We start from the raw sequence: 27128 nt of genomic DNA, 5'->3' as shown, positions 1-27128 counted from the left end.
CCCCAGTGATATAAATTACTTTCCTTATACGTATTTAATGATTTATGGATATAGCTAAGTAATTTCATAGGCCCCAGTGACTTGGTTATAACCAATGTATCTGTTGCTGTCATGTTGACAGTCAATGAATTTTGTCTCTTGACCCAATCTGGACAATACGTCATCGAAACTATAGTGTGCACAGTGACCTTAAACCATTATGGGTTAGAGGTCAAGGTAGAAACAGATCTTTGAATAAAATATCCATGTTCCTGTACTTGGGCCAATTTGGTTCCCAATTCCTTTACAGTCTGGATTAAGGGCATGCACATCCTCAGTTTAGGAACATCCAAACCATATCTGGAAGTATTTATTATCCATGCAAGTTTGAAAACAATAGACTTGATCACTAATTTGTAAAATGTAGGTTATATTCAGCATTCAAAACAAGGCTAGTTGTGTGCAATAGTAGATGCTTTATTCATGCATGTTTATTCACAAAATACTCCCTCCAAAACTTTAAGCCTGGTTACTCAGCATCTGAAACAAGTCTTGAGGTTTACATTCCTAGATGCATCATCCTTGCAAGTGTGGTCCAGATTGGTCTTATAATTACACTGGAATGAACCTGCCTAAAATGTTTAACCAGTTTACTAATCCAGGCGGAATATGTAGGTCAGATACTGTACTGAAAACATTCTTGTAGAGGAAGCCCTTTGAACTACCTGTTAAGTTATCATAGGACTAATGCCCGGTAGTTACTGAGAGTGGGTCTGCTCCAGAACCTATAACCTGGTCTATAAAATGTAGGTCAGATTGAGCATCTAAAATAAAAACAGGTGTGCATCTGCAGATGAACACCTTACAGGTTCAGTCAGCTTGAGTTTATAGTTTCTTTTAACCAAGACCAGCTTCTATATATGAAATTCAAGTGGTTTGAATCTAATAAAAATTGAAGAAGGAGATCAATCTGGGTGAATATTATCTTCATCTACACATAATTTCCTACTTAAAATTCTCCTACACAAAGTATAACTTCCTTTGTGTTATATAATTAATCAAAAAAGGTAGAGGAACAGCCCACAAGTATAAGGTCAACAATTCTTGGAAATAAATTCATTTATCATCCAACAAAACTATAAGTAATAGAGCATTTAATTAAAAACTTTGATATTTATGAAAAATTTTGCTTTCTTATTCATAAAGAAGAAGAAACTTCACAATTCATTAAGTTTTTAATGTCTTTCAACACAATATTAAGCACCTAATGAGTCATTATGTGTGATCAGTTCATTAGCACTTCAATCTGGACCAAGCGAGCATTAGTGTCCCCAGGCAGTCTGTAGGGAAGCATACCTGCAAACATAATCAAAGCCCTCGCCTCACTCCGTAAATAATTCAGGTACTGAAAAATAAAAAAAGTGTCTTATTATATCTTAATCAGGTACTGAGATGCATAAAAGTATAATTATTACTTCTTCAAATGTCAGATTTTCAATGCTTCTTAGAATAAAAGCTTCCTCCCTTCTTCCCTCAATGTGACTTATCCCTGACATAGCATTGCAGTGATTTGAACAAGTTTAAATATTTTTTATGCATTTTTTTTTTTATTTTAGAATGATTATAAATGATGCCCTGCTGATTTTGCACAGAAAATCTATTTTTTAATCTCTTTACAACCTTACATCCATTCCCTTTTATGGCAGGGGTGGGAGGCTTTGATATTGACAAGCTTGAATGTAATTAATGTGTATTCAAACTAATTTGACATTGTCAAATTTTTATTATTGAGATGATTTTTAAATGCTGTTTCACTTAACATATTTGTAAAATTCTGATTCTTCTTGTGACCCACCTTAGTCAATGGGGACATAATTTGAACAGATTTGAATACAATTCTTGAGATGCTCTATTTATTTTGTTCACAAGTTATTTTGAGGAAATTTTTTTCCTCTATGGATGTACAAGTTAAACTTTGATGCCTGTTATGGTTCCATCCTGTTCTCAAAGACCAGATCTGAACAAATTTTAATCTACACAATATGGTATAAATTTTACACAGTGACCATCTTGGACATGACTATAAAGGAAAGCTTGAGACATCTGCTTTTATTCAACTCAAGTCTTGTTATTTAAGAAGAATAAAAATTTTTTGAAATGAAGTTAATCCTACCTTAAGGTGCACCTGATAATATAATTAACACCTGAGGGAAAGTCGGTAACGTGTAAGTGTCAGACAACGCTGTTAATTATACATCCCCTTACATCACAGACGAGATAAGAAAACAACATTTTATATTATATTATAATATTAAAATTAAAGCAAGTTTCCTTTGTTTGAAGAATTATAACGAAAAATAAAACTTTATTATTTGTTAAGTTGTATCAAGTTCTTGGATACACATGCACATAAACATATATCACTCAAACAGGACTTTGACACTTAGTACATAGGCTAAACTGTTCATAATGTGAAAAATGCAGCATTTTCATGGCATACATTTAACGACGTTCGATCCTGATATTTAAAGTCTTAAACTTTTTTTGCCAAGTTGAATTTAGTTTCTACATACATAGCTTAATTAAAAATCAAATCAAAAAATTGGGGTCAATATGCTTCTTTTGGCGCTACAGTACATTTAATATGACCTTTTTGCACTGAAATTTGTGTCTTAATTAAAAATTAAATTTTTGACGTTTTCCCTCCAATATTTTTATCCAATTGAAGCATGAAACAAATTGAACTCTAAAGTTTGTTTAAAAAAAGACACTTAAAAATTGTGACTAAGAAAAAGTTTCAAATTGCTTCGCATAATCAATTATTTGACATTTCTGCACTAACAAAAAGTGATTTTTCTTGCATTGAAAATTGAATAAGCAAGAAAATTATTTTAAAGTCTTAAACTTTTTCTGATTTTAAGCAGATAGGTCAAATTTATCTTGAATATTTAGAAAAGAACATCAAAAGTGGGGGTATATGATGTAAATTTTTAGATATTACTAAAAAAGTGTCAATTTTACATTAAAATTGGCTCAATTTTTTCCCGGATTTTCAGAATATATTGACTATATTTGTCACACTTTGTTGATAGAATTCATAAGAAATAATTTAATAGATATTTCAAAACCAGAAGTCTCTGTCGAGACTGAAGCTCTACTGGTTTGTACTTATAGCAAAGGAAGAGAAAAGTACTTAAGCAGTTGGAAATTGAAACTTTTCAGCAGCAATAAATAGAATAATGATCCTTGATTAAGTCTCTTTATGTTCTTAGTGCAGTCTACTTGCATGCCACATTTATATTATAATCAAACTAAAATTGTATTTGGAGTAGCATTTTGAAAGAATTTCACAGAAATTTCTATTTTTAGTAACCACAGCAACACCGTTCATTGAAATCAAAAACCGATACACAGAATTGTGTATCTTAGTGTTAGTCTACTTGTGTGCCAAGTTATATTGAAATCAGACTAAAACTGTAGGAGGAGTAGCATTTTGAAAGAATTTCACAGAAATTTCTATTTTTAGTAACCACGGCAACACCATTCATCGAAATAAAAAACCGATACACAGAATTATGTATCTTAGTGTAGTTTACTTTTGTGCCAAGTTATATTGAAATCAGACTAAAACTGTAGGAGGAGTAGCATTTTGAAAGAATTTCACAGAAATTTCTATTTTTAGTAACCACAGCAACACCGTTCAAAGAAATCAAAAACCGATATACAGAATTGTGTATCTTAGTGTAGTCTACTTGTGTGCCAAGTTATATTGAAATCAGACTAAAACTGTAGGAGGAGTAGCATTTTGAAAGAATTTCACAGAAATTTCTATTTTTAGTAACCACGGCAACACCGTTCATCGAAATCAAAAACCGATACACAGAATTGTGTATCTTAGTGTAGTCTACTTGTGTGCCAAGTTATATTGAAATCAGACTAAAACTGTAGGAGGAGTAGCATTTTGAAAGAATTTCACAGAAATTTCTATTTTTAGTAACCACGGCAACACCGTTCATCGAAATCAAAAACCGATACACAGAATTATGTATCTTAGTGTAGTCTACTTGTGTGCCAAGTTATATTGAAATCAGACTAAAACTGTAGGAGGAGTAGCATTTTGAAAGAATTTCACAGAAATTTCTATTTTTAGTAACCACAGCAACACCGTTCAACAAAATCAAAAACTGATATACAGCATTGTGTATCTTAGTGTAGTCTACTTGTGTGCCAAGTTATATTGAAATCAGACTAAAACTGTAGGAGGAGTAGCATTTTGAAAGAATTTCACAGAAATTTCTATTTTTAGTAACCACGGCAACACCATTCATCAATTGAAAATTAAAATTCGAAAAACAGAATTATGTATCTTAGTGTATTCTACTTGTGTGCCAAGTTATATTGAAATCAGACTAAAACTGTAGGAGGAGTAGCATTTTGAAAGAATTTCACAGAAATTTCTATTTTTAGTAACCACGGCAACACCGTTCATCGAAATCAAAAACCGATACACAGAATTATGTATCTTAGTGTAGTCTACTTGTGTGCCAAGTTATATTGAAATCAGACCAAAACTGTAGGAGGAGTAGCATTTTGAAAAATTGTTTACAGACAGACAGACAGACAGACGGACAGACGGACAGACAGACAGACAGCTAGACAGACGGACGGATGACGGACGCATTACTATCGCATAAGCTCTTCTGGTCTCTGACCAGTAGAGCTAACCAGCATAACACATTTCACTGCAAAAGACAGCTTTGTGTGCAACCAGGATGGAAAAATAGGAATCCAAAATTAACAGTAATGTTAAAATTCAAAATGGAAAAACTGATCATTTTCGTCTAATAAAACCTTCCGCCACAAAATATAGTTCCTTGCTTAATCATGTTTGAATGGAATTTAATAGCCGTTTTTATTGGATATAGTTGAATTTGCACTGTAGAATTCAGATTTAATGTTAGAACTTTAAAATGATGCAGAATTTTATAAATAAAGGACAGGACATCCTTAACATTTGATCCACATGATAAACCAGAAGTCTCTGTTGAGACTGAAGCTCTACTGGTTTGTACTTAAAACAAAGGAAGAGAAGAGTACTTAAGGAGTTGGGAATTGAAACTTTACAACAGCAATAAATAAAATAACGATCCTTGATTAAGTCGTTTTATGTTCTTAGTGTAGTCTACTTGCATGCCACATTATATTATAATCAGACTAAATCTGTATTTGGAGTAGCATTTTGAGATTATTTAATAGAAATTTCTATTTTCAGTAACCAAGGCATAATGTTCATCGAAGTCAAAAACCAATAGGCAGAATTGTGTATCATAGTGTAGTCTACTTGTGTGCCAAGTTATATTGAAATCAGATTTAAACTGTAGGAGATGTAGCATTTTGGAAAAAAAATCACAGAAATTTCTATTTTTAGTAACCACGGCAACACCGTTCATCCAAATCAAAAATCAAAACAAAGGATTATGTATCTTAGTGCAGTCTACTTGTGTGACGAGTTATACTGAAATCAGACTAAAACTGTAGGAGACATAGCATTTTGAAAGAATTTCTCAGAAATTTCTATTTTTAGTAACAACAGCAACACCGTTCATAGAAATCAAAAAAAAGATACACAGAATTATGTATCTTAGTGTAGACTATTTGTGTGCCAAGTTCTTGAAATCAGACCAAAACTGTAGGAGGAGTAGCATTTTGAAAGAATTTCAAATAAATTTTTATTTTTAGTAACCATGGCAACACCTTTCATCAAAATCAAAACCAATACACAGAATTATGTATCTTAGTGAAGACTACTCGTGCGCCAAGTTATACTGAAATCAGACCAAAACTGTAGGAGGAGTAGCATTTTAAAAGAATTTCAAATAAATTTCTATTTTTAGTAACAACAGCAACACAGTTCATCAAAATCAAAAACTGATGTCCAGAATTATGTATCTTAGTGTAGTTTACTTGTGTGCCAAGTTATATTGATATCAGACCAAAACTGTAGGAGGAGTAGCATTTTGAAAAATTGTTTACAGACAGACAGACAGACGGACGGACGCATTACTATCGCATAAGCTCCTCTGGTCTCTGACCAGTAGAGCTAAAAACCAGGATATCCATAATCAGTTGTTTATGAAATGTAACACAGCTAAGTGAGACCAGAGGTTTCTTGAGCAGATTGTACATCTCCCATCAATGAAAACACACTTATAAATACATGTACATATCAATAACACAATGAGATCTTTTATTTAGGATAACTGCAATACTACGGTGTAGGGCAAATCAATAATGTTTGGTGAACTTTTAGTTGACAGATAATTAAATGATGTACATGTATATTAAACAGTTGCTTTACGTCATTTTTCACTTAAATATTCATTTTTGTCCTTCGAAATTAAAAGGTCAGTCACTTTTCAAGCAAATGGCCTCCGGTATTTCTCTAAACATCCCTGGCAATAATGTATTTATTAAAAAATTTTCTGATGATACCATAGTATTTTAATATTTTGCCCCAAATTGCTATAGTTATTTTAAAAGCAACATTAAGGTCAGGGAATAAATTTCTTCTAAATTTGAACAAGTGGCCCACGGGCCTTATAGGTCACCTGATTATCGTGTAACAACTTTCAAACAATTAAGTTTGGTTCATGTTTTAAACCAGAGGCCATGAAATTCACAATTCACAATTTTGAAAGAGGCACCATTGTTTATCGTAATTATAAACTTAGCATGTTTACTCTATTTACTTAATACTCAGAGGTAGATCAGAATAACAAAGAGAAAATGCACTTCCACTTCATAACCAGTTGTGCACCACTCCCCAAAAAAACCCCACTGACCCTGGGGCCACATATTTCAAAATTTTACAAATTTTATCATAAAATGGTTGATTAATACCAAAGAGCAGATTTCAAAGCGTTAATTTATTTTCAGACTATGTAACCCCCCCCTCAACATAGGGGGCATAAAAAATAACCATTTTGCTAGATGCACCTTTCTTCATCATAAATATATATACTTGGATCATTGGCATAAAACCCAGAAGCAGAGAAGAAGACTTTCAAAGAATTAATGCATTTTCACTATATAATCAATAGAACCCCGCCCTAACACCAGAACCCCTGACCCTGGGGCCATAAAATTCACAATTTTGGAAGACGAACTCTTATTCATCATAACTATGTACTTTGAGTAAGTTTATTTAATACTCAGAAGCAGAGAAGATTTTCAAAGAATAAATGCATTTTCACTATATAATCAATATAGCCCCGCCCTAGCACTAGAACCCCTGGCCCTGGGGCCATGAATTTCACAATTTTGGTGGATGACTCAATGTTCATTACATTCATGCCAACAGTTTGCCTGCTTGATATCCAGGAGTAAAGAAGAAGATTTTAAAAGATTGCAATAATATTAGTGGTTTTGGCCCTACCCCTCAGGCCCCAGGGGGGCGGGGACCATAAAATTCACAATTTTTGTTCCCTTTCACCCATAGATGCTGTATACCAAATTTGGTTGAAATTGGTTTAGTGGTTTCTGAGATGAAGCTGAAAATGTTCAAATGTTAACACACGACGACGGACGAAAACGAATAGCAATAGGTCACCCGAGTTACTCAGGTGACCTAAAAATATATAGTTGTTACCCCTTTTATAAGACAGACAGTGCAGGTACTTACAGTTTCCTTTCCCCCGTCTTCTGACTTCCCTTGACCAGAGTAACCTCCCCTTGGGGCAGAGTTCCTTAAAGATTCAGATATTTGAAGAATTTATGATGTTTCCCATACAAGTACACTTTTTAACATATTATAAATTTTATATTAGATTAACTTATGAGATTCTTTTAAAAACAGCTAAAGCAATTCTATAAAAATTAGTTACACAAATAAACATTCTGTTATGATGGTTCAAGTGTCACTGGCTCTGTGTGGTGTAGGAAAACACAGTAAGTGAACTGTACTATGATTAGTGGCTGTAAACTAACTATTATTCACGTCATCTTTTATCCGCGATTCGTCAGTTTGAAATCAATCTTCGACGATTATTTTTCACAACTAAGGAAGCATTTCTCTACAAATACTAAGCAAAATGAACGGTTTGCAGCGATTAACATTCATGATTTAAATATGTTGCGGACCTTAGGGATACCCCTGATATTTATTTTTAATACCGAATAATAGTTGGTTTACGGTAAATCTAAGCTCAGTATTACCAGTTGTAACACTTACTTGGCATTCTTATACTGATTATGTAAAATATTCATTGTAGCAATCAAAATGTCTGGTAAACATCGTCTGACCTGAAATAAAATCAGATATAAAATTGAGAGCACAGTAAAACATAATTATAGCGAACATGCTAAAAATGAATTGACACTTAGCACTGAACCAATCTGATCTCCCCATTCCATGTGGCTTTAAAATATATTGTGAACTAAATGGATATATAAAAAAGTACATAAACATTAATTTCATCTACAAGCCTTTCATTTTTATTCCTTACAAATGATTGAATATTGTTTAATATCACTTTTGTCCTGGCATTCAAAATTTATATCTGATAAGTTCATAAAAGATTTAATAATTACATGTAAGTGGAATGGAAATCATTTTGTCCCAAGTGATTATTCATTATCAGCATTCTCCATGTATTAAGGTTTTACTGCACACCCAATTTAAGTAGAACCATATTAGACTTATTTGAGATCATATTTAATCTGTATAGCTTAGCTAATTCTTTGCACACAAATGTATAACAAATTCATGGGACACTTTTTATGAACTCAAGTAAGAAAAAAGATCAAGAAAAACATATTAATACTACGAGAAACAAAGTAGTTTTATCTAACCTCATCTGTGTAATGCCTGAAAGCATTCACTTTGTGTTCCACAGCATCCGCTGTCAAGGGAAGTAACTTCAGCTGTTTCATCACCTGCTCGAAAAGGCATCAACAAGATTTGAAAATAAGAATCAAGGCACAGATCCCCGATTTTGTGATAGAGGGCAGGTATTAGATGGCAAGGGGGTCAAAGTACCATCTAGGTAACAAGCAGGTCAAAAGCAATGTCAGATATGGGCTGAGATCAAAATACAAATAAGCTTCTGAGAATTGCAAATTAGAAAGTATTTAATTCATAAACTTTCCTGGTAATCAGGTATGTTCTCATACCTCAAAGGCTTCGTCTACATTGCCTTCATGGAAGTAATCAAAAAAGGTCAGAAGGTCAAGTAACAGATAAAATGTGCTGGTGTTTGACCTTGACCCTTCAGTATTTCCTTCTCTGTATCTGTAAAGAAGAGGAAAAAAATCAAGCTCTATCTAGAAAGCAAACAAAACAATAAAGATGACACAAATCACAAGATATCTTGTAGGCAGTTTTATCATCCTAATGTTACCTTTTGGCGATACTGACGGCCACACTGCGGAGTCGGTCCCTCGCCGATTGTGGGGTGTTTGGCTGTGATACAACTTGACTGATCAGTCTGTTTAATAACTCTAAAACTTTATCATGTTTCTAGGGAAAAAAAATATAATTCTTATAAAGTCAATACTGCAGATTTAAAATTTTTCTCCTTTCAACAAATTTTCACAGAACCAAGAAAAAGATTACATTCTGAAAATTGTATTAAACAATTTTATTTTCTGTCTCTTGTAAAAGAATCATCTAACACCTATTAATTAATTTGAATGTCTTGGCCATGACTAATTAGCAGTTTCATGTCAATAACTCTGTACTTACACCCCCAAGGTCATATAACATAACAGCTTCCTCAAACATTCCTTTATTTTCTGTATCCCTGGCAACCAGTTCTATGATTCGCTGTGTGTCATGTTGAAATTTGTCTATTGCACCTAACTGTAGATGAAAATCATACATAATTATGATAACATGTTAATGAAATTTGAATGTATATGACAGTTGTCATGAGTTAATTATTTGGATAATACATGTAGTGTAACAAATAAACTCTAAATACGTTATTAACACTGATTGCTACATGATGATAATTACCCCTTACACTGTGTTTTTTCAATATTAATTGTTGTAATTTGATATTTTCTTTTTAAAAAGAATAATGGACTGCAATTCTTCACAGGCATAAAAATGATTGGACATCACTATAAAGCTTACCCTCCTTGTTCCATCTGGTTCAATCTTTCCCAATAGCATCTCAAACTAAAGGAGCAAAAGAATGTTACAATCCAGTGTTAGACATGGTACACTATAGGCATATAATTCATTCATTTGTGGTGTGGAAAGGAGGAATGAGTTAACATCCATTGAAAATTCATAAATACATATAAAATGAAAAAATGTGTTGCTGGACCAGGAATCAAACATGGGACCCCTGTATTACTAGGCAAGTCCTCTAACCACTGAGCTATCCAGGTGGATATCCACAGTCCAGCCTTAATTACTATACATTAAAAAGATGTGGATAACAATCAGTCATACAAAACACTGATGGATCAATATTATAAATACTTTGGATAAAATCAACCATCAATAAATGTTGGTATCTAAATACATTACATTCATATTTCAGTAGAACTTAATGGCACCTTTATAAATTCCTCACCTCTCTTGTCTCCAGTACTAGTTCACTGACACAGGACATGAAGAGATTCTCCCCTTGGGATGTTCTCAGATCACTGCAATATCAAAACCCAGTTCAAAATCAATTAAATGAAATGTAAGGATTTTAAAATAGAAAAAAATAGAGAAAATCTCATACTATTATTAAATATTCTATTCTAAGCTATTCTTAAATTTCATTTATTTGTGGGTGTTAATTTTCATGAATTTCATGGGTAAATCTCACTCATGAATTTACCTTTACATATACATGTATATCAAAGACTACATCTTTCATGAAGAGATATATTTTCAGTCAAAATGTTTACAAAAACAAGTTTATTTCAGATATTCAACAAAAATATCCCTAAAAAATTACACTGATTTCGACAGTAACACTCACTTTAGGAAGTAAAAATACTGTAGTGCTTCTCTGGGATCTGTGGCTTCAAATTTACGGGTGTACATGGTGATAAGTCGGAAAAAATTCAATCTCCTTAGTGGTCCCTCATCAGATGGGTCTTTGGTCACTGAAAATTGTATGAAGATTACTATGCCATTGTCTTTTTCCAATGTAAGCAAGAAATAAAGAACTGGTACATATACACTGTATGTGCTTACCCATCTTCACAATACATGTACATATACATGCTTTATGAGAAATAAAACCTGAAAAAATATGTTAGTGTACATTCAGATTGCTTACATAACTGAGCCTGAGTTGACTGAGGAAGGAGTAACATTTTGAGTTCATACAGAACCAGAGCCACATGGACAGCATGACACAAGAGTCGGTCAATTCTGGACATGAATTCAATGGCCGCCTCAAACTGAGCTGTGAGAATGAGGACTTGGAAATAAAGGAAAGGGTTCTGGTATCCACCAAAGTGACTCTCACCTATAACACAAAGGATGGGTTAATAAATTATTTCCAAAAAGTTTTATGTAATCCTTAAAAACCTTTATTTCTTTCAAAAAATATAAGAAATCTGTTATGAATTTGTCAAGTGTCTTTCAATTGAAACTACGGATTGCTTTAAATTGTATGCACTTGCTAACAGAACTTTAATCTTTATACTGTAAACCAACATTTATTCGCAATTCGTCAGTTTAAAATCAATCTGCGACGATTAATTTCCGTGGCCGAGGAACCCCTCTCTTCTAATACAAAGCAAAATAAGTGCTTTGTGGTGATTAATATTCGCAATTTAATGCTGGTCGCTAAACACGCGAATAAAAGTTGGTTTACAGTATGTCATAGACTATAGCCTTTCTGCTTTGGAGGAACAAATTAACATCAAATGTTGTCCATGCTTGATCTGAAATTGTTGTAGTCTAACGCTGATGGCCAAACGAAACTTAAAATAACTTGACAAATTCACATCCAGGGACATAATAAATGAATGCTATAATCATACAAACCAAAATCTTCATAAAGCAGGCTCTGTAATCTTTGTAGAGTAAATCCGTCCTGTCTGGAGGGGTCCGGATCCACCTGGATCTGAGATAACTTAATCCACAAGTAGTCGTCAATCTTATCCGCTATCTCCGAGTGGTCTTCTGTAGGATCACATCTACCCACCACACAAAACACAGCCCTGCCAAGGAAGACGAGATACAGTCCACAAATAAGCACATTATACACTGTAACATTACTTACATAAGGCAAAGCTAAACAAAGAATTGTATTATAAAATGTTAAGCCATTCATAGGGCACAAAAAGACCAAGGATATCCTAAAAGAGACAAGGGCACCGCTAAGCGGGGCATCCCCTTGTGGTAGGAACTTCACAGGTAATGGCAATGTCTCTTTACGAGAGAAAAATTCTCAAGAGGGGTATTTAAGAAGATACAATCATAACTAATTTTAATTTTCACAAAATCATCTAGGAGTGTCCATTTTTAACAAAAACTGAAGTGCATAGTATCTTGGGTGGAAGGGGGGGGGGGGACTTTACTGTAGATTCCTTATTTTTCACGAGTACTTATTATCCCGAATGGGCTCTTCAATGGTAAATCGAGAAAAATAATTCGCGAATGGATGGTTCATCAAGAGATTTTAGATAGATTTGAGCATCATAAAAAAAAAGGCGAGTAATTTTATTACTCTTCTCGAGAAATTAAGCAATAATTAATTCCATGCATATATTTAGGAATTTACAGTACAAGTCTTTGTAATTGTACATGGGAGTGATTGGGCCAGAATTAAAATATTGTTGGTTTGGCATTTCCAACTCAGTCTTAATGCGTTTGGGTTGGTAGGTAGGGGAAATTTTTTTTTTCAATTTCAGAAATGTTGTTAGTATGCGAGCGTCATGGTTTTCCGATTATTTTACAACAACTGGGGTCCGAACTGATTCCTAATTGTTATTTATTTTCAAACCCTATTAATTTTAAACCTTTAATATACATGGTAAGCTTATAAAAAAGTCGCCGACACTGAATTGGCATCAAGTTGTTTTCATATGCACGAATCCAAGCATGGCTGCTAGATTCATCCAGCAAATCAGAGAGTTCATTGTACCTTGAAGTTTCTAGTTGAAACTGGAATAACTGATTTGATTCGTCAGTATATTTTTGCCATTTTAAGACACACTTATACCGCGGAGAGTCATGCCATCAACTTCTGATTTAATGAGTTTACATTACCGCTTTCCACAGCCATGCCTTAGATTTGTGATAAGTAAAATCAACATCACATAGACGCTTATAAATGAAAACTGTTCGATCAATTAAGCGTTTACATGATTATTTCTCATTTTGTATATTACTCAAACGTACTGATACCCAAATCCTGATAACTATGACGAAAAAAAAATTACAATATGTATAAGTTGAAAAAATTTCTCTGTACCGCACCAATTTACCTGAGTCGGATGGCAACGCCAAACAAAGCTAATTTTATTTTTGGCCTTGTAGAATGGAATCAAGCATTTCTCACTCAGTTGTGTTATTGATAATTCTATCAATTTTAAATGACAAGAAAAACTCCATGCTCACCTTTTAAATGGGTCATTTCCATTCTTAATGATTCTCCTATAATGTAAATTGATCTTGGTTTCACTTGCTGCAGACAACCTAGAAAAAACAAACAGCATACGCATGTACAAAAAGGATGCATACATGTAAGCTGTAGTGTTTTCTTTGTACCACCAAAGAATTTGTGTGTTCTATGATCAAAAATTATTTTTTTATTCCAAACGTTCAGAATTTTTTCCTCTAACCTGCGATCTTCATCTGTAACATATTCCCTTAGATAAGCAGGGAAATCTCCAAGATTGTGTCTGAAATGTACAGCAAACCAGAACGTTTGAATCACATTGATTAAATAACAGGGTAGTACTAATCATCTACCAGAGATACGGTCTGAGACGTGTACTTTGTTCATTGCTTTGTCTGTGCTTTAAAGGGCTAAAGTTACATTCAATAAAAACAATACTTTGTCTGTAACTTGTTTATTCAATAATTACACAGCCCTCTTTGTTACTTGTGCTTTTTCTGTGACACAACTAATACTGAAGGTACTTCTTGATATGATACTTTTTCTGTACTTACAATACTTTTTCTGTACTTACGCTGCTTTTTCTGTGACTTGTAGAGCTGCCTGTAGGTCTCCACACCTAAGACAGTAGTAGATCATTGCCCAGACTGGATGTCCGTCTACAGACCCATCCTCCAGGCCCTTGATGTGAGGCGGGCAGACATTCAGGTAACTCTTGACCTGGTTATAGGTGGACGGTATCCCACCAAGCTGGGCTTGCTGTAGGTTACTGTAAATTGTACTTTGGATGTGCTTGGAGTACCTGCAAATCAATGCTTTATTTTATCATTGAGAAAATTTGTTTATTTCTTTGAAACAACTTCAGAATGCAAGAACAAAAATAAACAACTTGTTTTTAAGGCACCTGATTGATTACTTGACATCCATAGTCCATTGTTAATTGCAACAGACCATTTAAGTTTGTACATGTATACAGTTACGGCTTTTTAATATGCATACCATATTAATATTGTCTTTTGTTTTGTAGAATGGGACTGATAAAACCTTTATAAAGATTGTGTGTACGGTATGATTGTTATATATTTAAGGTTTTGTACATGTGTGAGTGAGCCTATCTTATATGTTTTTAAGTTTGTATTTTAAAAACAATAAATAATTCTTTGCACTGGTAAACTAAATAAACAAATTGAAAATTAGACTACTTACATCTGTTCGAGGTACTCCTTCCCCTTCTCTACAAATGCTGCCTGTGTGCGGTAGTCTGTGCGGGTTTCTTTGACACTGTTGGAGGAGATGAGGGGAATGTCTACCATGAATTTAACCTGCTCCCACAGGTCCATCACAGGCTGTCAATAACAAAAATATTTATAATGTCTACCATGAATTTAACCTGCTCTCAGAGGTCCATCACAGGCTGTCAATAACAAAAATATTTATAATGTATTGTACTCTTATATTTCATACCCTCTGATAATTTGAAGTTTAACATACTCCCAGATAACGAGGTTTGACTGTACATGAAAATACATTGAATTTTTGTTTCTATATCATACACAATAAAAAGATATTCATACATTACAAATAATATTTACTGCTTGTGTAACAAAATGACATCTATATTTGTCAGACTCTGAAGCATACCTTATCATCCAGACTGTTAGCAACCTCCGAGAAAGCCTCGGCTAAGTTTGGTCGGATACTGCCTTGTAAAACTTGTTCATTGTACATGTACACCTATCAATCAACATATGAAAATTAAGAAAACTAATTCATAATGTAGTAAAGATGTACAAAATAATTCAAGAAATCAAGCTTTACTCTTTCTTTAACAATTTAATAATACAAAAAGATTTTTGTGACATTTTAAGCCAGTTGAACATTTAAATAAACTTTGTCCACTTGATTTTCAATACAAACCTGTCTAGCATATGCCATCTCTATGTTATTTAAATTGCTTCTGCCATGCATACTAACAGGATCTACTGCAAAACTCTGTCAATAAAAAAAGGATATACAATGGTAAGTCTTGGTAGGATTTCATTTGTCATACCGGCGCACGCCGAATGTGCCACTTGACCTTTCGTAACCCGGATTGTTGCTTCATTTGATCGGGGAAGGTTTGCCGGCGTACGCTGATCTCGCCAGTCTAAAATGACCGGCGAGGAAATCGCCGGTGTTAGAAATATGGCGGGAAGGGAAAACAACTGTGAAAATGCAGATACTTTCTACCAAATCGACATGTTCTTTATTTGTTTGCATATTTTGAGCAAATCTCTATTCATATATTTAAACTATGTTTTTATTTTCAAAAAATAAAATTATTCATGAGGTCATGGTTCTTTTTTACTTGAATTTCGAATTATTCTACTAAGACATAATGTAAAAAGTGATAAAACTTCATTAATTGATTATCATTTAGCGTAATTATTCATTTTTTAAAAATGTTTTTGCTGGTTAACTTCATTTGCCTCTTAGCCATTTTACGCCAGTCATATGACCGGCGCAATTTGGTGTACGCCGATCAGTGACAAATGAAATTGGCCCCTTGTAAATTCATACACTTTTAAATTTAAAAGCAAATTTTACCATTATCTAGAATACTTGCAGTTTGCATACAAAGCCATTCTTTTACCTCTGCCTCTGGTTGTAAATCTGTTGTGTCCTGATTTAATCCTCGTAGAGTATTCAGGATCTTCTGTTTTTCTCTCTCCCACTCATTCTCCATGCATTCCCAGTGTCTCCTTTCAGATTCCTCAAATGTCTTCAAAAGTTATGCGGTAGAAAAGAGTAAAACATTAAAAATAAAAATTCAACTGTTATAGGAATGCAGGTTCAAAATTCACTTCAAGATTCATCTTACATGTTTCCGTGTTTGCTCTATGACTGCCAATAAAGCGTTCTCTCTTTCATTCTTGAGAAAACTCTAAAAATACATGAACAAATATTAAATTATTTGTATAAAGAACAGTAAATAAAAAGATTAGGAATTGGTTACATCATTCGGAATTACAGAAATAAATGATAAAGCTAATTACTTGAATGTCTGTGTCTTTTACAGGTTCAAGAGGTTCAAATGTTTTGGCGGCACTTAGTCCTTCTAGTTTCTGAGATATTTTGGGGACATCGTATCCTTTAGTGCCAAGCAATATAGACCTAAAAGAACAAAGTATAACACATCAAACTTTAGTGGTAATAAAAAAAGAACTCATGCTGGAAATGATTTACATGTATATAATGAATAACGAGCAATTTATAAATGTATATTAATTTAATTAGTGCTTCTATTTTGACATACGCTCTGACATCAGTGGAATCCTGACTGATTGGAGCAACTTTAGACAGAAGTCGGGACCCTGCCTCTAGGATCTGGGCAATGTTTCTGTTAACTCGTGGCAGATCAGAGGCACTGTCAAATTCAGCTGTCAGGTGCTCTGCTTGTTGCTGAAGATCAGAGAAGTCAGCTACATCTGTTTCCATTCTCTAAATAAAAAAAAAGACATTTACAAACTTTCATCTCATGTCATTATGTACATATAAATTTGTTCTGCATTATCCAAGTACTGCAGCTGATCATTATCAGTACCGAACTAAGCTGGCAAACGTGATCACAAATGAATTAAAAGCATAATTTACCTTTCTAGTTTTTCTTTACTTTCACATGTGTAAATAAGCCGCCATAAGAAAAATCTTTAGACGCATGCGTACAAGCATTTACGTCTCTTAAATGTTTGAATGTAATGTTTTTCTTGACAAATCAATAGTACGTTTAAGAAACGCTGACCAAGATGTCTGCGCCCATGAAATGAGATGTGTCAAAGAAATTTTCAGTTGTGAAACCTATTTTCTACAAAATTCAGGTAAAGTAGAAGGGAGATTTGAACATATGTAAACTATATACAATATTTTGATTTTTTGAAAATCTAGTTCTGTAATCAATTAAGATCTTATGCAGCTTAAAAGAAAATAGGCAATATTTGAAGTTGAATACAAAATGATGTAATTGCATTTAAAGATCTTGCAGATCTTAACAGAAACATGGTAAAAAATTCTGACTTGTACAAGAATAAGACCATGCTTGCCCCAATGGTCAGGGTTGGAACTTTACCCATGAGGCTGCTTGCTGTGAAATACGGGGCAGACTTGGTATATTGTGAGGTAAAGTTTTTTCAGTTTTTTCTCTCAAATATTATTGTTCAATATCTGCGTTAAAATGTCCCACTAAGGTTTACCACCCTTAAGTTTCTAATAACATCAACATCAATGAGAATTGGACAATTTACTTCACATCAAAGATCAAAACATGTTAACCATCCGATGGAAAACAGTTCAGAAAAGATTTTTTTTTTCGTGCATGTTGTGTTTTTCTTTAAAAATCCTGAACTTATATTTATACTGCCTATTTTTAGGAAATTATTGACTTCAAAATTCTCAAGTCAAAGAGAATTGAGAATGGTAAGTAGTTTATTTGGAATGTCAAGAATACAAATAATAAATTTAATTTTTTTTATTGAAACCTGAGTATTATTTTTTTTCTCTGTTTTTATTCAACAACCTGACTCTAACATATCTTAGTTAAGATTCCTCTTAATCTTAGTTGCTTAACTCTTACACGTTTTTTATGTCACAATTCACCTTACTTCACTCTGATTTGTCAGTCATTCAATGTTTCGTGAATTAACATTTAAACCATTCAAATTATGTTATGGAACTGCTGAACCAATTTTGACATTGCACTTTAAAACAAAATTACCCCCCCCCCCCCCCCCATTTCATTTTGGTGCCAGAGGAGTGGGGTAATATGATAAAAACCACAAAATTAATCCAGTCTTTAAAAAAGAACTCCTTCTTTACTTTTGAACAAGCAGTCAAACTGTTGGCTTTACCAGAATTCCAGACCAGAATTCTGCAGAATCTAGTGAAAGGATGGAACCCCTACTGATTGTATAGTGGAAATGTATAAATTCTACAATAATCTTCCTGTATATTTATCAAACAAACAAAAGTATATAAATAAGATGACCATTTCCAAAATTCTGAATTTCTGTTCCACTGTGTCAGGGATTCTGGTATTACTACTCTGTTTACATGTATCACTTAGTAAATATGCATTATTTCTTTGAAAATATCTGCTCATGGTTTTTAGATTAAACTTAGTATATTATCATGATAAGCAAGAGTTCTGCTTTTTCTTAAGTCAATTAATGAAAATCAATATGGGCTCAAATCCTGTTTGCAATCTGCCAGAAAAAATATCTGTTCAATGCTAACGGTTTCCTTCTTTTAAAATGTAAATTTTCATCTTGTTCAATTTTTTGGGGTATAGCTGCACTTGGAACAGTGGATTTTGTTTTGAGTGATGGAACCATCATTTTTAGGACATTTCCTGAGGAAAAAGACAAACTTATCTTTCAAATAGTAAGTTTTTCACAAGTATTGTCATTTAACTTCATATTGTATACAATCCTTGTGGCTTCTTTTTTTCATTTTTCATTCCTTGAGTTTCTATTACTATTAGTAAGGAAATTTGAATTACATCTAACCACACTGTATATTTTTCAAATCTTGGAGAAAAAAGTAAGTTGTATAATATTAAAGAGTTTATCTGTAGGGCACAGCAGATGCCAAAAGAGCACTGAAAGCTGCCCAGAAAATGTAAGTTAATTTTGTTTTAGATTTATCATTAAACAACAATTTCATAAGAATATAAAGGGTCTTTTTTTTTTAAAATAAAGATTGTTTATCTCTATTTATTGAATCATAGATTCAAAGAACAAAAACTTTATGCCAAAAGACACACGAGAAAAAATATTTGTGTATATCTTTTTTTGTGAATATATGTAAGTTTCAAGGAGCTAAATGTATTTTTATTTGTTTTTTCTCATGCCTTTTAACAGACAAGACCTTGTTGCTGGTGTCGATGTTAATATGGGTTGTCCAAAAGAATTTTCCATTAAGGTGAGTAGTACATGTAGCAGTTTTCCTAAGTGACTTTATTTTTTTATTATTCAAATTATAAAAATAATTTAATCTTTATTTAATCAGAGTAATTGTTTGAGTTTCTTTTGAAAACATCTGCAACTACTTATAAATGAAATTTCATCATCTGTAAAGATGACATGTTAGCAATGTTACCTGTGGTCCTCTCTTTTAGCACTTGTAACACATTTTACTGTTATTTATCAGGGAGGAATGGGAGCTGCTCTACTTACTCAACCAGAAAAGGTCAAAGAGGTCAGTTTAACAAGAAAAAATGTAGATTGTTATAACAAATTATGTTTTGATAACTTCCATCTAATATAGATTATTGATGTCTTTTTGAGTTTCTGTCTTATTCAATGACTCTTAATCCTTACTTGGAGTTTTAGAATTTACCGTAATGTATTTTTCTAAGGGATGATATACAGTAAAACTTGGTTATAGCGAAGCCATGGAGACCTGTTAATTTAATTTGCTATATCCGTAATTCGTTATATCCGTATAACAAATTCGTATAACCATACATAGTGAATTCGCAATATGCAAGTTTTCCTTGACGTGTTACCACCAAATATGTTAGGGAAGCAAATATCACAAAACATACCTTGGATAACTACGGTTTTATCATGAATTGAATTTTTATACAAAGGCTAAAAGAAAATAAAGTCAGTTTAATTTCTTACATTTTAAGATCTTTGAAAGATCGTTAGAAAACATGTAAATTTCATCTTATTTAACCTCAACGGGACTCAAAATCAGTTCGCTATATCCGTAAATTCGTTATATCAGAGTTCATTATAACCGTAAAATTTTACAAAGATTTGTTCAGAATTTTGCCGGGAACCCAGAAAAAATTCACTATATCCGTGAATTCGTTATATCCATGTTCGTACTAAACGAGTTTTACTGTACAATGTACTTGACCATTAAAACAAACACCTTTGATTTTTTTTCTGTTTAGATTCTGACCACCCTTGTTAATGGACTATCAGTTCCTGTCACCTGCAAGATCCGAGTCTTTCCAAACGTAAGTATATATAATTAACAAAGAAAATAAAGATTAAATATTATTTTTAATTCATGTGTCTAACTTGGCCATGCCACAGTTAGCTCTGGTTTTCTGAGAATGAAAAAATTTCAATATTTAGGCCAAAAAAAATTAATCAATAGTTTCTCAGGCACCGCAGCATCAGTTCAAAAACGGCCGCATCGATCAATTTTCAATTTTTCCAAGTTGAAAAAGAAAATTGAGTTATTCCCCTTTTCATAAATGCTAAGGCCAAAAAAAATTAATTTCTTGGTTCTCAGGCCCTCCCTCATCTCTTCCAAGGGCGCCTCATTGACCCTTTTTATTGCTAAATCAATAAAATAAAAACAACAAATCACCTCCCTCATCATTTTTTGAGGTTTTGTACAATGTAAAAAGCTGCCTCATCATGTTTGGGGGCAATAAAAAGTAAAAAAAAAATGCCTCCCTCCCTCATCATATTTCTTGAAAAAAGGCCTGAGAACCAAGGAATTAATTTTGCATGGCCTAAGATAGACGTTTTTATTAGAAAAACAAAACATTTCTTCTAAATTTACAATATTTTATTAATTAACTTTTAAATAAATGTTTGGAATAACATTATTTAAAGTTGAATACATATTATAACTAATTTCAGAGAACAAAAATGAAGAATTAGTAGATATTATCATTTTATTGAAGAAATTGCTTTAAAAGGTGTAAAACCTGCTTCAAAAAAAAAAAAAAAAAAAAAGAAAAGCCTGCCTGCCGCATTGAATTTTGATTGTTTTGGCCCGAGAAACTATTAATTTTTTTTTAGCCTTAACAGGCATACACAATACACAAGCATTGATGCAGCTGTGGTTTCTGTTCTTAAAGGGCAACATTTGTCTTTTTCAAGCATCTTTGTAATGAATCAGATTTACTTAGATTACATAAAAGAATTAAATTTCAGTTGGAGGATACACTCAAGTTAGTCAGACTGATAGAGAGTACAGGTGTGTCAGCAGTAGGTGTCCATGGTCGCACAAAAGAGGAGAGACCGAGGCATCCTAATCGTAATGATGTCATCAAGACTATATCAGAGACTCTCTCTATACCAGTTATTGCTAAGTAAGTAATGATGTCATCAAGACTACATCAGAAACTCTATCTATACCAATCATTGCTAAGTAAGTAATGATGTCAGTATTGGATATATCCGGAATTCAGTTCTGTATTAAAAAATATCAGACAGTTGGGCCGAAAACTGTCTGAAATTTTTTAATACATAATTGTATGAGGCATATATGGTATTAAAACATTGCGTTTTGATTTACCTGCAACAGTCCGATATTAGAACAAAAGACAAAGGTGTTAATGACCACTGAAGCAATTCTTTCAGGAATGCAGGCTTAAATGAAAAGTACTCAGTATTAAAGTATTCGGCTACATTGTACATGTAAAAGGCATTTGAAATAATTTGAAGGAGTGTTGATTTTAAATTGTTCTTCCTTAAAACATACATGTAGATTAAAGCAGTGCAAAGAATTATCATACAGACAATCTAGTGAATGATAAATTTGGAATGGAATGGAAAAAGGAGATATGAAATATAACCACAGAAAATTAAGCAGATGCTGAAGGTACATGTACATTAGTCCATTTCATTTTTTTTATGTTAGTGTCTTTATGTACCTTTGTTTTTGATGCTCAATTACAGAAAAAACAAAGTCAATAATCCGTGGGTTTTGAGGGAAATGTTGAAATTCTCAAATTTCTTCCAAAATTTGTTGCGAATCTGACAATATAAGCATTAATTATCATAAACTTGGCCTAGCTACCTTCATTTTGCAAAGGTATTTTTCTCTCTTAAGGAAAATAATAACAAATTGTTTGAATATTGTTCTTTATAGTGTCTAAAGTTTGTGTTCTATTTTGAATTTATTTTTGGGGTTTAAAGTTTCTGTGATTCTCTGCTGAACACCAGTGCACCTACTCTTTTACAACATTTCTTAAAGTTTAATAATTCTATTAGAAGTTTTACCCCCCTTTTTTTGCATGTTCTGGTGTGCCGCATGTTCCCTTTTCTGTTGCAGTATATTCTGTGTAATTAAAAGTTTTTTTTTTAAATTTTGCAATTCTGAAAATTCAGTGTTTCAAAATTATCATTGGATGTGAGGAATTTAAGTTACTCTTGGTTAAATAATCACAGTTTTCATTTCCTTTGTGCAGTAGCAGTCCAATTTTGAAGGATATCAGTACTGAGACAGTCTGATATTACGATTAATATCAGACTGCTCACTAATATTAGACTGCCACAGGTAAATTTTTAGACTACAAGAACAAAGGAATGACATCACAGCAATGTTTTAATCAAGACTAAATCAGAGACACTCTCTATACCAGTCATTGCTAAGGACTGACAAATCCCATTGCCCGATGCCCTGGGCTAGTGAATTTTAGAGGAGGGCAAATGAATTTTAAAAAGCACTTGCCCGTGGGCAAGTGACTTTAAAAAAAAAAATCAATCATTAAATATTTTTAAAGCTGTCATAGTTTTTAGCTCACCTGAGCCAAAGGCTCAAGTGAGCTTTTCTGTCGGATCACATTTTGTCCGGCGTCCGTCTGTCTGTCTGTCTAGCTGTCTATCTGTCCGTCTGTAAACTTTTCACATTTTCGACCTCTTCTCAAGAACCGCTGAGCCAATTTCAACCAAACTTGCCACAAAGCATCCTTGGGTAAAGGGGATTCAAGTTTGTTCAAATGAAGGGCCACGCCCTCATTCAAGGGGAGATAATTGGGAATTAATGAAAATTTGGTGGCATGTTTTAAAAATCTTCTTCTCAAGAACCACTGTGCCATGAAAGATGAAAGTAATGGGGAAGCATCCTCAGGTAGTGTAGATTCAAGTTTGTTCAAATCATGACCCCCGGGGGTAGGGCGGGACCAAAATGGCCGACGAAAGTTTTACATAAAAATGTATAAGAAAAAATTCTTTAAAAATCTTCTTTCCAAGAATGACAAAGCCATAATTCATCATATTTATACGGAAGCATCCTTAGGTAATGTAGATTAAAGTTTGTTCAAATCATGACCCCCGGGGGTAGGGCGGGGCCAAAATGGCCAACCAAAGTTTTAGATAGAAATATATATGAAGATGCTTTAAAAATCTTTTTCTTAAGAATTGCAAAGCCATAAATCATCATATTTGTATGGAAGCATCCTGAGGTAGTGTAGATTCAAGCTTGTTCAAATCATGATCCCTGGGGGTAGGGCGGGGCCAAAATGGCCAACCAAAGTTTTACATAGAAATATATAGGAAAATTCTTTAAAAATCATCTTCTCAAGAATAGCATAACCATAATGGATCATATTTATATGGAAGCATCCTCAGGTAGTGTAGATTCAAGTTTGTTCAAATCATGAACCCTTGCGGTAGGGCGGGGCCACAATGGCCAACCAATTTTTTCATAGAAATGTATAGGAAAAACTTTTTAAAATTCTTCTTCTCAAGAATGGCAAAGCCATAATGGATCATATTTATATGGAAGCATCCGCAGGTAGTGTAGACTCAAGTTTGTTCAAATCATGACCCCGGGGGTAGGATGGGGCCACAATGGCTGACCAAAGTTTAACATAGAAATATATAGGAAAATTCTTTAAAAATCATCTTCTCAAGAATAGCAAATACATGATTGATCATGGGACTACTTTTGGATTTAAACTTTTCAATAATAAACCAATAACTATTTTTTTCTAGTCACAGTGCTCAGGTGAGCGTTGTGGCCCATGGGCCTCTTGTTCATGAAATTAAAATTATTTTGTTGTAAGAGTAGGAAGGGAGAAATAAATTCTGAATGACAATGCAGCACTGGTATTTACTTTTCTAGTGGTGGATCTAAGGAGATAAAGGTGTATGAAGACATTGCTGTGTTTAAGCATGCTAGTGGCTGTTCCTCTGTTATGATAGCTAGAGCTGCTGAGTGGAATCCTACAATATTCCGGCCAGAAGGAAAACTTCCACTTCTAGAAATTGTCAAAGAGTATGTCAAAGTGGTGAGGAGGCTTGTCTATTTCATAAATCTTTTCTAAAGTCCAAACAGAGAAAAGTAGTTGATGGATATGATAGTTCACTACATATATAGTACAATACTATAGTACACATTTATTGCAAAAGAAGACCATATCTGAAATAAAAATTGTACTGATTTGACAATGATTTAGTACATCTTTATTAGTTTTGTAAGCTGAAACACATTGATTGTTCAAAATAAAGACAAATGGGGATTAAATGGCAGGCAAGTGTACAGATATAAATAGACCAAAATTTTACCTGTATTGTGTAGAACTGATCAGTGAAGCACCACTGTTTATGATCTAATTATAGGCCATTGACTGGGACAATAACTGGGTGAACACTAAGTACTGTGTTCTACAGATGATGCATGACAATATGCTGGACTTCCCAGAAGGGGAACTAACTCAGGCAGCAATGAGCATGGAGGAAATCAGGTGAGATGTATAGAATTAAGATGTTGAGTTTTAACATTTAACTTGACTTCTTGATGAAAATAAACTTTAAATTTTTGTTACCATCATGATCATTCTCTTTTAAGATACGGGAACTTGTGCACAAAACTCTTAGTCAATTTCTTTGATTTTCAAATACACATACAAACAGCTGTTGAGGGATGCAAAAAATAATTACTGTCTTTCTAATTTCTAGATCAAATTAAAAAATTGGTCCTCATAAGAAAAGTTAAAGAAATGAAGAATACATCAAGACTGATGTGAATATTATTCATAACTTAACCCTCATCTGAATTTAACAATCATTATATTTTGGCCTTCCTGTTTTCAGTACAGAAGGAAACTTTCAAAAACAAATACCTTCAATCTCTACTAATATTTAGATGAGTTATGTCACTTATCATTCATTTTTAGACTCTAAGGAGAAAGCCGTAATGAAAACAATACGTAACATCTACATGCCCCCGAAAAGCATTCAACATCATCTACCGGTACTTACTTGATTCAGAGTAAAGCTTTGAAAAATGCATGTCCACTCTTCTGTCTGATCAGATTTCCACTAAATGACATTGCAGACTGTCTCCAATGTCATTCAGTGGAAACCTAATATATTATAATGGTTTTTTGATGATTTAGTTCATGTTAATTGGAATTTGATTATTCCTTCCAAACACTAAGGTCAAATTAGTCGTAATATTCAGAAACTCCATGTTGTGTGGATTCAAGCAACGATTCAAGGATCAGAATGAAGAGGGAAAACAAATATTTTTGAAAACAATTTTTTTAACAATTGAGCCAAAGTGACTCAGGTGAACATTGAGGCCCTCGGGTCTTGTGCCTTGATTGAAATTTTAGCTTTCTAATATTAAATTAATTGGATACATATTTGTTCTGTTTTTTAACCAGTACATTTAAATTTGACATGAGAGTAACCTTAATTTTTTTTTCAGTGAGATCTGGGGATTGAAGGAATATTTCTTAAAGGTCAGAAATAATTTGACCAGAAAACAATCTGATGAAGAACAGTCAGAAGATGGGAAGGTTTCTGTTGTGACAAAGGATGACGGGGGATACAGGATATGTATGCCACTACGGTTTGAAAAGTATGTTTGAAAATGAAAAGTTTTTTTTCCAAAATATTTCTTTTTTAAACATTGAATTATAAACTTCTTTTGTACTTGAATCGCAGGTGTATATGCTTAAGTTTTGCAATTAAGTAATTAAAAAATGTTGGCTACTCTATTTGCTAAATGACAACAAGACCCAGATGGCTAGAACTTAATGACAAATAGCTGTTAACTTTCAAGACTAAACGAGCATTTTCCGACTTGCAACAACAGTGGTACATGCACACATTCTTCATTTAAAACTTTTCTTTTTTCTTTAGGAAGGATTTCTCCATCAAAATAAGCCCCAAACTTAAACTGTTTGAGTGGACCAAATCCAAAAACATCAACAAGCCAGTATATATTACTGTAAGTATTCTACAACTGTCAGGGAAAAACATGCAGATAAATATATGTGTTTAATGTAATGTCTGATTTACTAGGAAGATATTTCTAACTAGATTACTCACTATGTTCATGTTTTTCCAATCAATTTTTTTCCAGACTGAGAGAGCTGTGGATAGGAACTTTAACTGTGTGCTTCATCTGAACAACAATGAGTTCACGACCCCTTACTGGGAGAAGTCCAAACAGCTGGCAGAGCAGGCGTCTGCTGCCGTGGCAACCACAGTGCTGGATATTGTTGACGGCCGCGTAGAAGAGCCCTCAGAACAGTTAGAAAAATGTCGAGTTCAGTGGCTAGGGCTTAAAATTGATAAAAACTTGATCAACATTGACAATGGAAATCAGGAAAACTGTGACAAGGGGAAGAACTCTGATATGTCTCAGTCTGCAAAAAGAAAATGTGACACTCATGCCGGTGAAAGAAATAAAAAAGTCTGTCCTGATGAAGATGCTGGCTAATATTTAGCCAGAACAACCACATTTCTATTCAGTTCCTTTGAATCTTTTTACCATTCTTTTTGTTTTGTTTTGTGTTGCACACTTTCTGGAGAGTAATATTTATTT

The 27128-nt window shown here is 33.4% G+C and overlaps 3 protein-coding genes across 3 annotated transcripts in view; 2 read left to right on the top strand and 1 right to left on the bottom strand.

Moving 5' to 3' along the window:
- LOC134267682 (sterile alpha motif domain-containing protein 9-like) overlaps positions 1–16586 on the top strand; it is a 115099-nt gene extending 98513 nt beyond the window's left edge. The window contains exon 6 of the mRNA XM_062749901.1: positions 16572–16586. Within this exon, the coding sequence (XP_062605885.1) occupies positions 16572–16577 (6 nt within the window). The 3' untranslated portion in view covers positions 16578–16586. The remainder of the gene's footprint in view (positions 1–16571) is intronic.
- On the bottom strand, positions 1202–17045 carry LOC134267683 (nuclear pore complex protein Nup93-like). The gene is made up of 22 exons (XM_062749902.1): positions 16855–17045; positions 16595–16712; positions 16420–16482; positions 16192–16320; positions 15477–15551; positions 15201–15293; positions 14766–14905; positions 14134–14361; positions 13783–13842; positions 13559–13636; positions 11981–12156; positions 11265–11456; positions 10962–11088; positions 10563–10635; positions 10115–10159; positions 9722–9838; positions 9378–9496; positions 9151–9268; positions 8830–8913; positions 8210–8280; positions 7661–7724; positions 1202–1384 (listed from the first exon to the last, which is right to left on the bottom strand). Exons 1-22 carry the CDS (start codon positions 17034–17036, stop codon positions 1265–1267), a joined length of 2472 nt encoding a protein of 823 aa, XP_062605886.1. The 5' UTR covers positions 17037–17045; the 3' UTR covers positions 1202–1264.
- Positions 17046–17339: 294 nt separating this feature from the next.
- Positions 17340–27122, top strand: LOC134267678 (tRNA-dihydrouridine(20) synthase [NAD(P)+]-like). Its single transcript, XM_062749892.1, has 14 exons — positions 17340–17416; positions 17591–17714; positions 17966–18011; positions 18883–18974; positions 19168–19211; positions 19454–19514; positions 19743–19790; positions 20497–20562; positions 21497–21654; positions 24414–24579; positions 24911–25035; positions 26004–26156; positions 26441–26528; positions 26664–27122. The coding sequence occupies exons 2-14, from the start codon at positions 17595–17597 to the stop codon at positions 27021–27023; spliced, it is 1527 nt and encodes a 508-aa protein (XP_062605876.1). The 5' UTR covers positions 17340–17416; positions 17591–17594; the 3' UTR covers positions 27024–27122.
- The last annotated feature ends 6 nt before the right edge of the window (positions 27123–27128 follow it).

This window comes from Saccostrea cucullata, unplaced genomic scaffold (assembly GCF_032062105.1).
Source record: "Saccostrea cucullata isolate Sc308-1 unplaced genomic scaffold, CSIRO_AGI_Scuc_v1 ctg2518, whole genome shotgun sequence".
In the NCBI taxonomy this organism is placed as follows: Eukaryota; Metazoa; Mollusca; class Bivalvia; order Ostreida; family Ostreidae; genus Saccostrea; species Saccostrea cuccullata.
This window is presented reverse-complemented; position numbering and strand designations above follow the sequence as displayed.

Excerpts from the sequence above, each read along its gene's own strand:
- LOC134267683 (XM_062749902.1), bottom strand. The coding sequence starts at position 17,036 with ATGGAAACAGATGTAGCTGACTTCTCTGATCTTCAGCAACAAGCAGAG. Across the intron at positions 13,843-14,133 it reads CAAGTCACAGAAAAAGCAGC|ACACAATCTTGGAGATTTCC; the intron begins GTAAGTACAGAA and ends TGTACATTTCAG. Across the intron at positions 1,385-7,660 it reads AAGACGGGGGAAAGGAAACT|TACCTGAATTATTTACGGAG; the intron begins GTAAGTACCTGC and ends TTTATTTTTCAG.
- LOC134267678 (XM_062749892.1), top strand. The coding sequence starts at position 17,595 with ATGGTAAAAAATTCTGACTTGTACAAGAATAAGACCATGCTTGCCCCA. Across the intron at positions 21,655-24,413 it reads TCTATACCAGTTATTGCTAA|TGGTGGATCTAAGGAGATAA; the intron begins GTAAGTAATGAT and ends TTACTTTTCTAG. Across the intron at positions 25,036-26,003 it reads ATGAGCATGGAGGAAATCAG|TGAGATCTGGGGATTGAAGG; the intron begins GTGAGATGTATA and ends TTTTTTTTTCAG.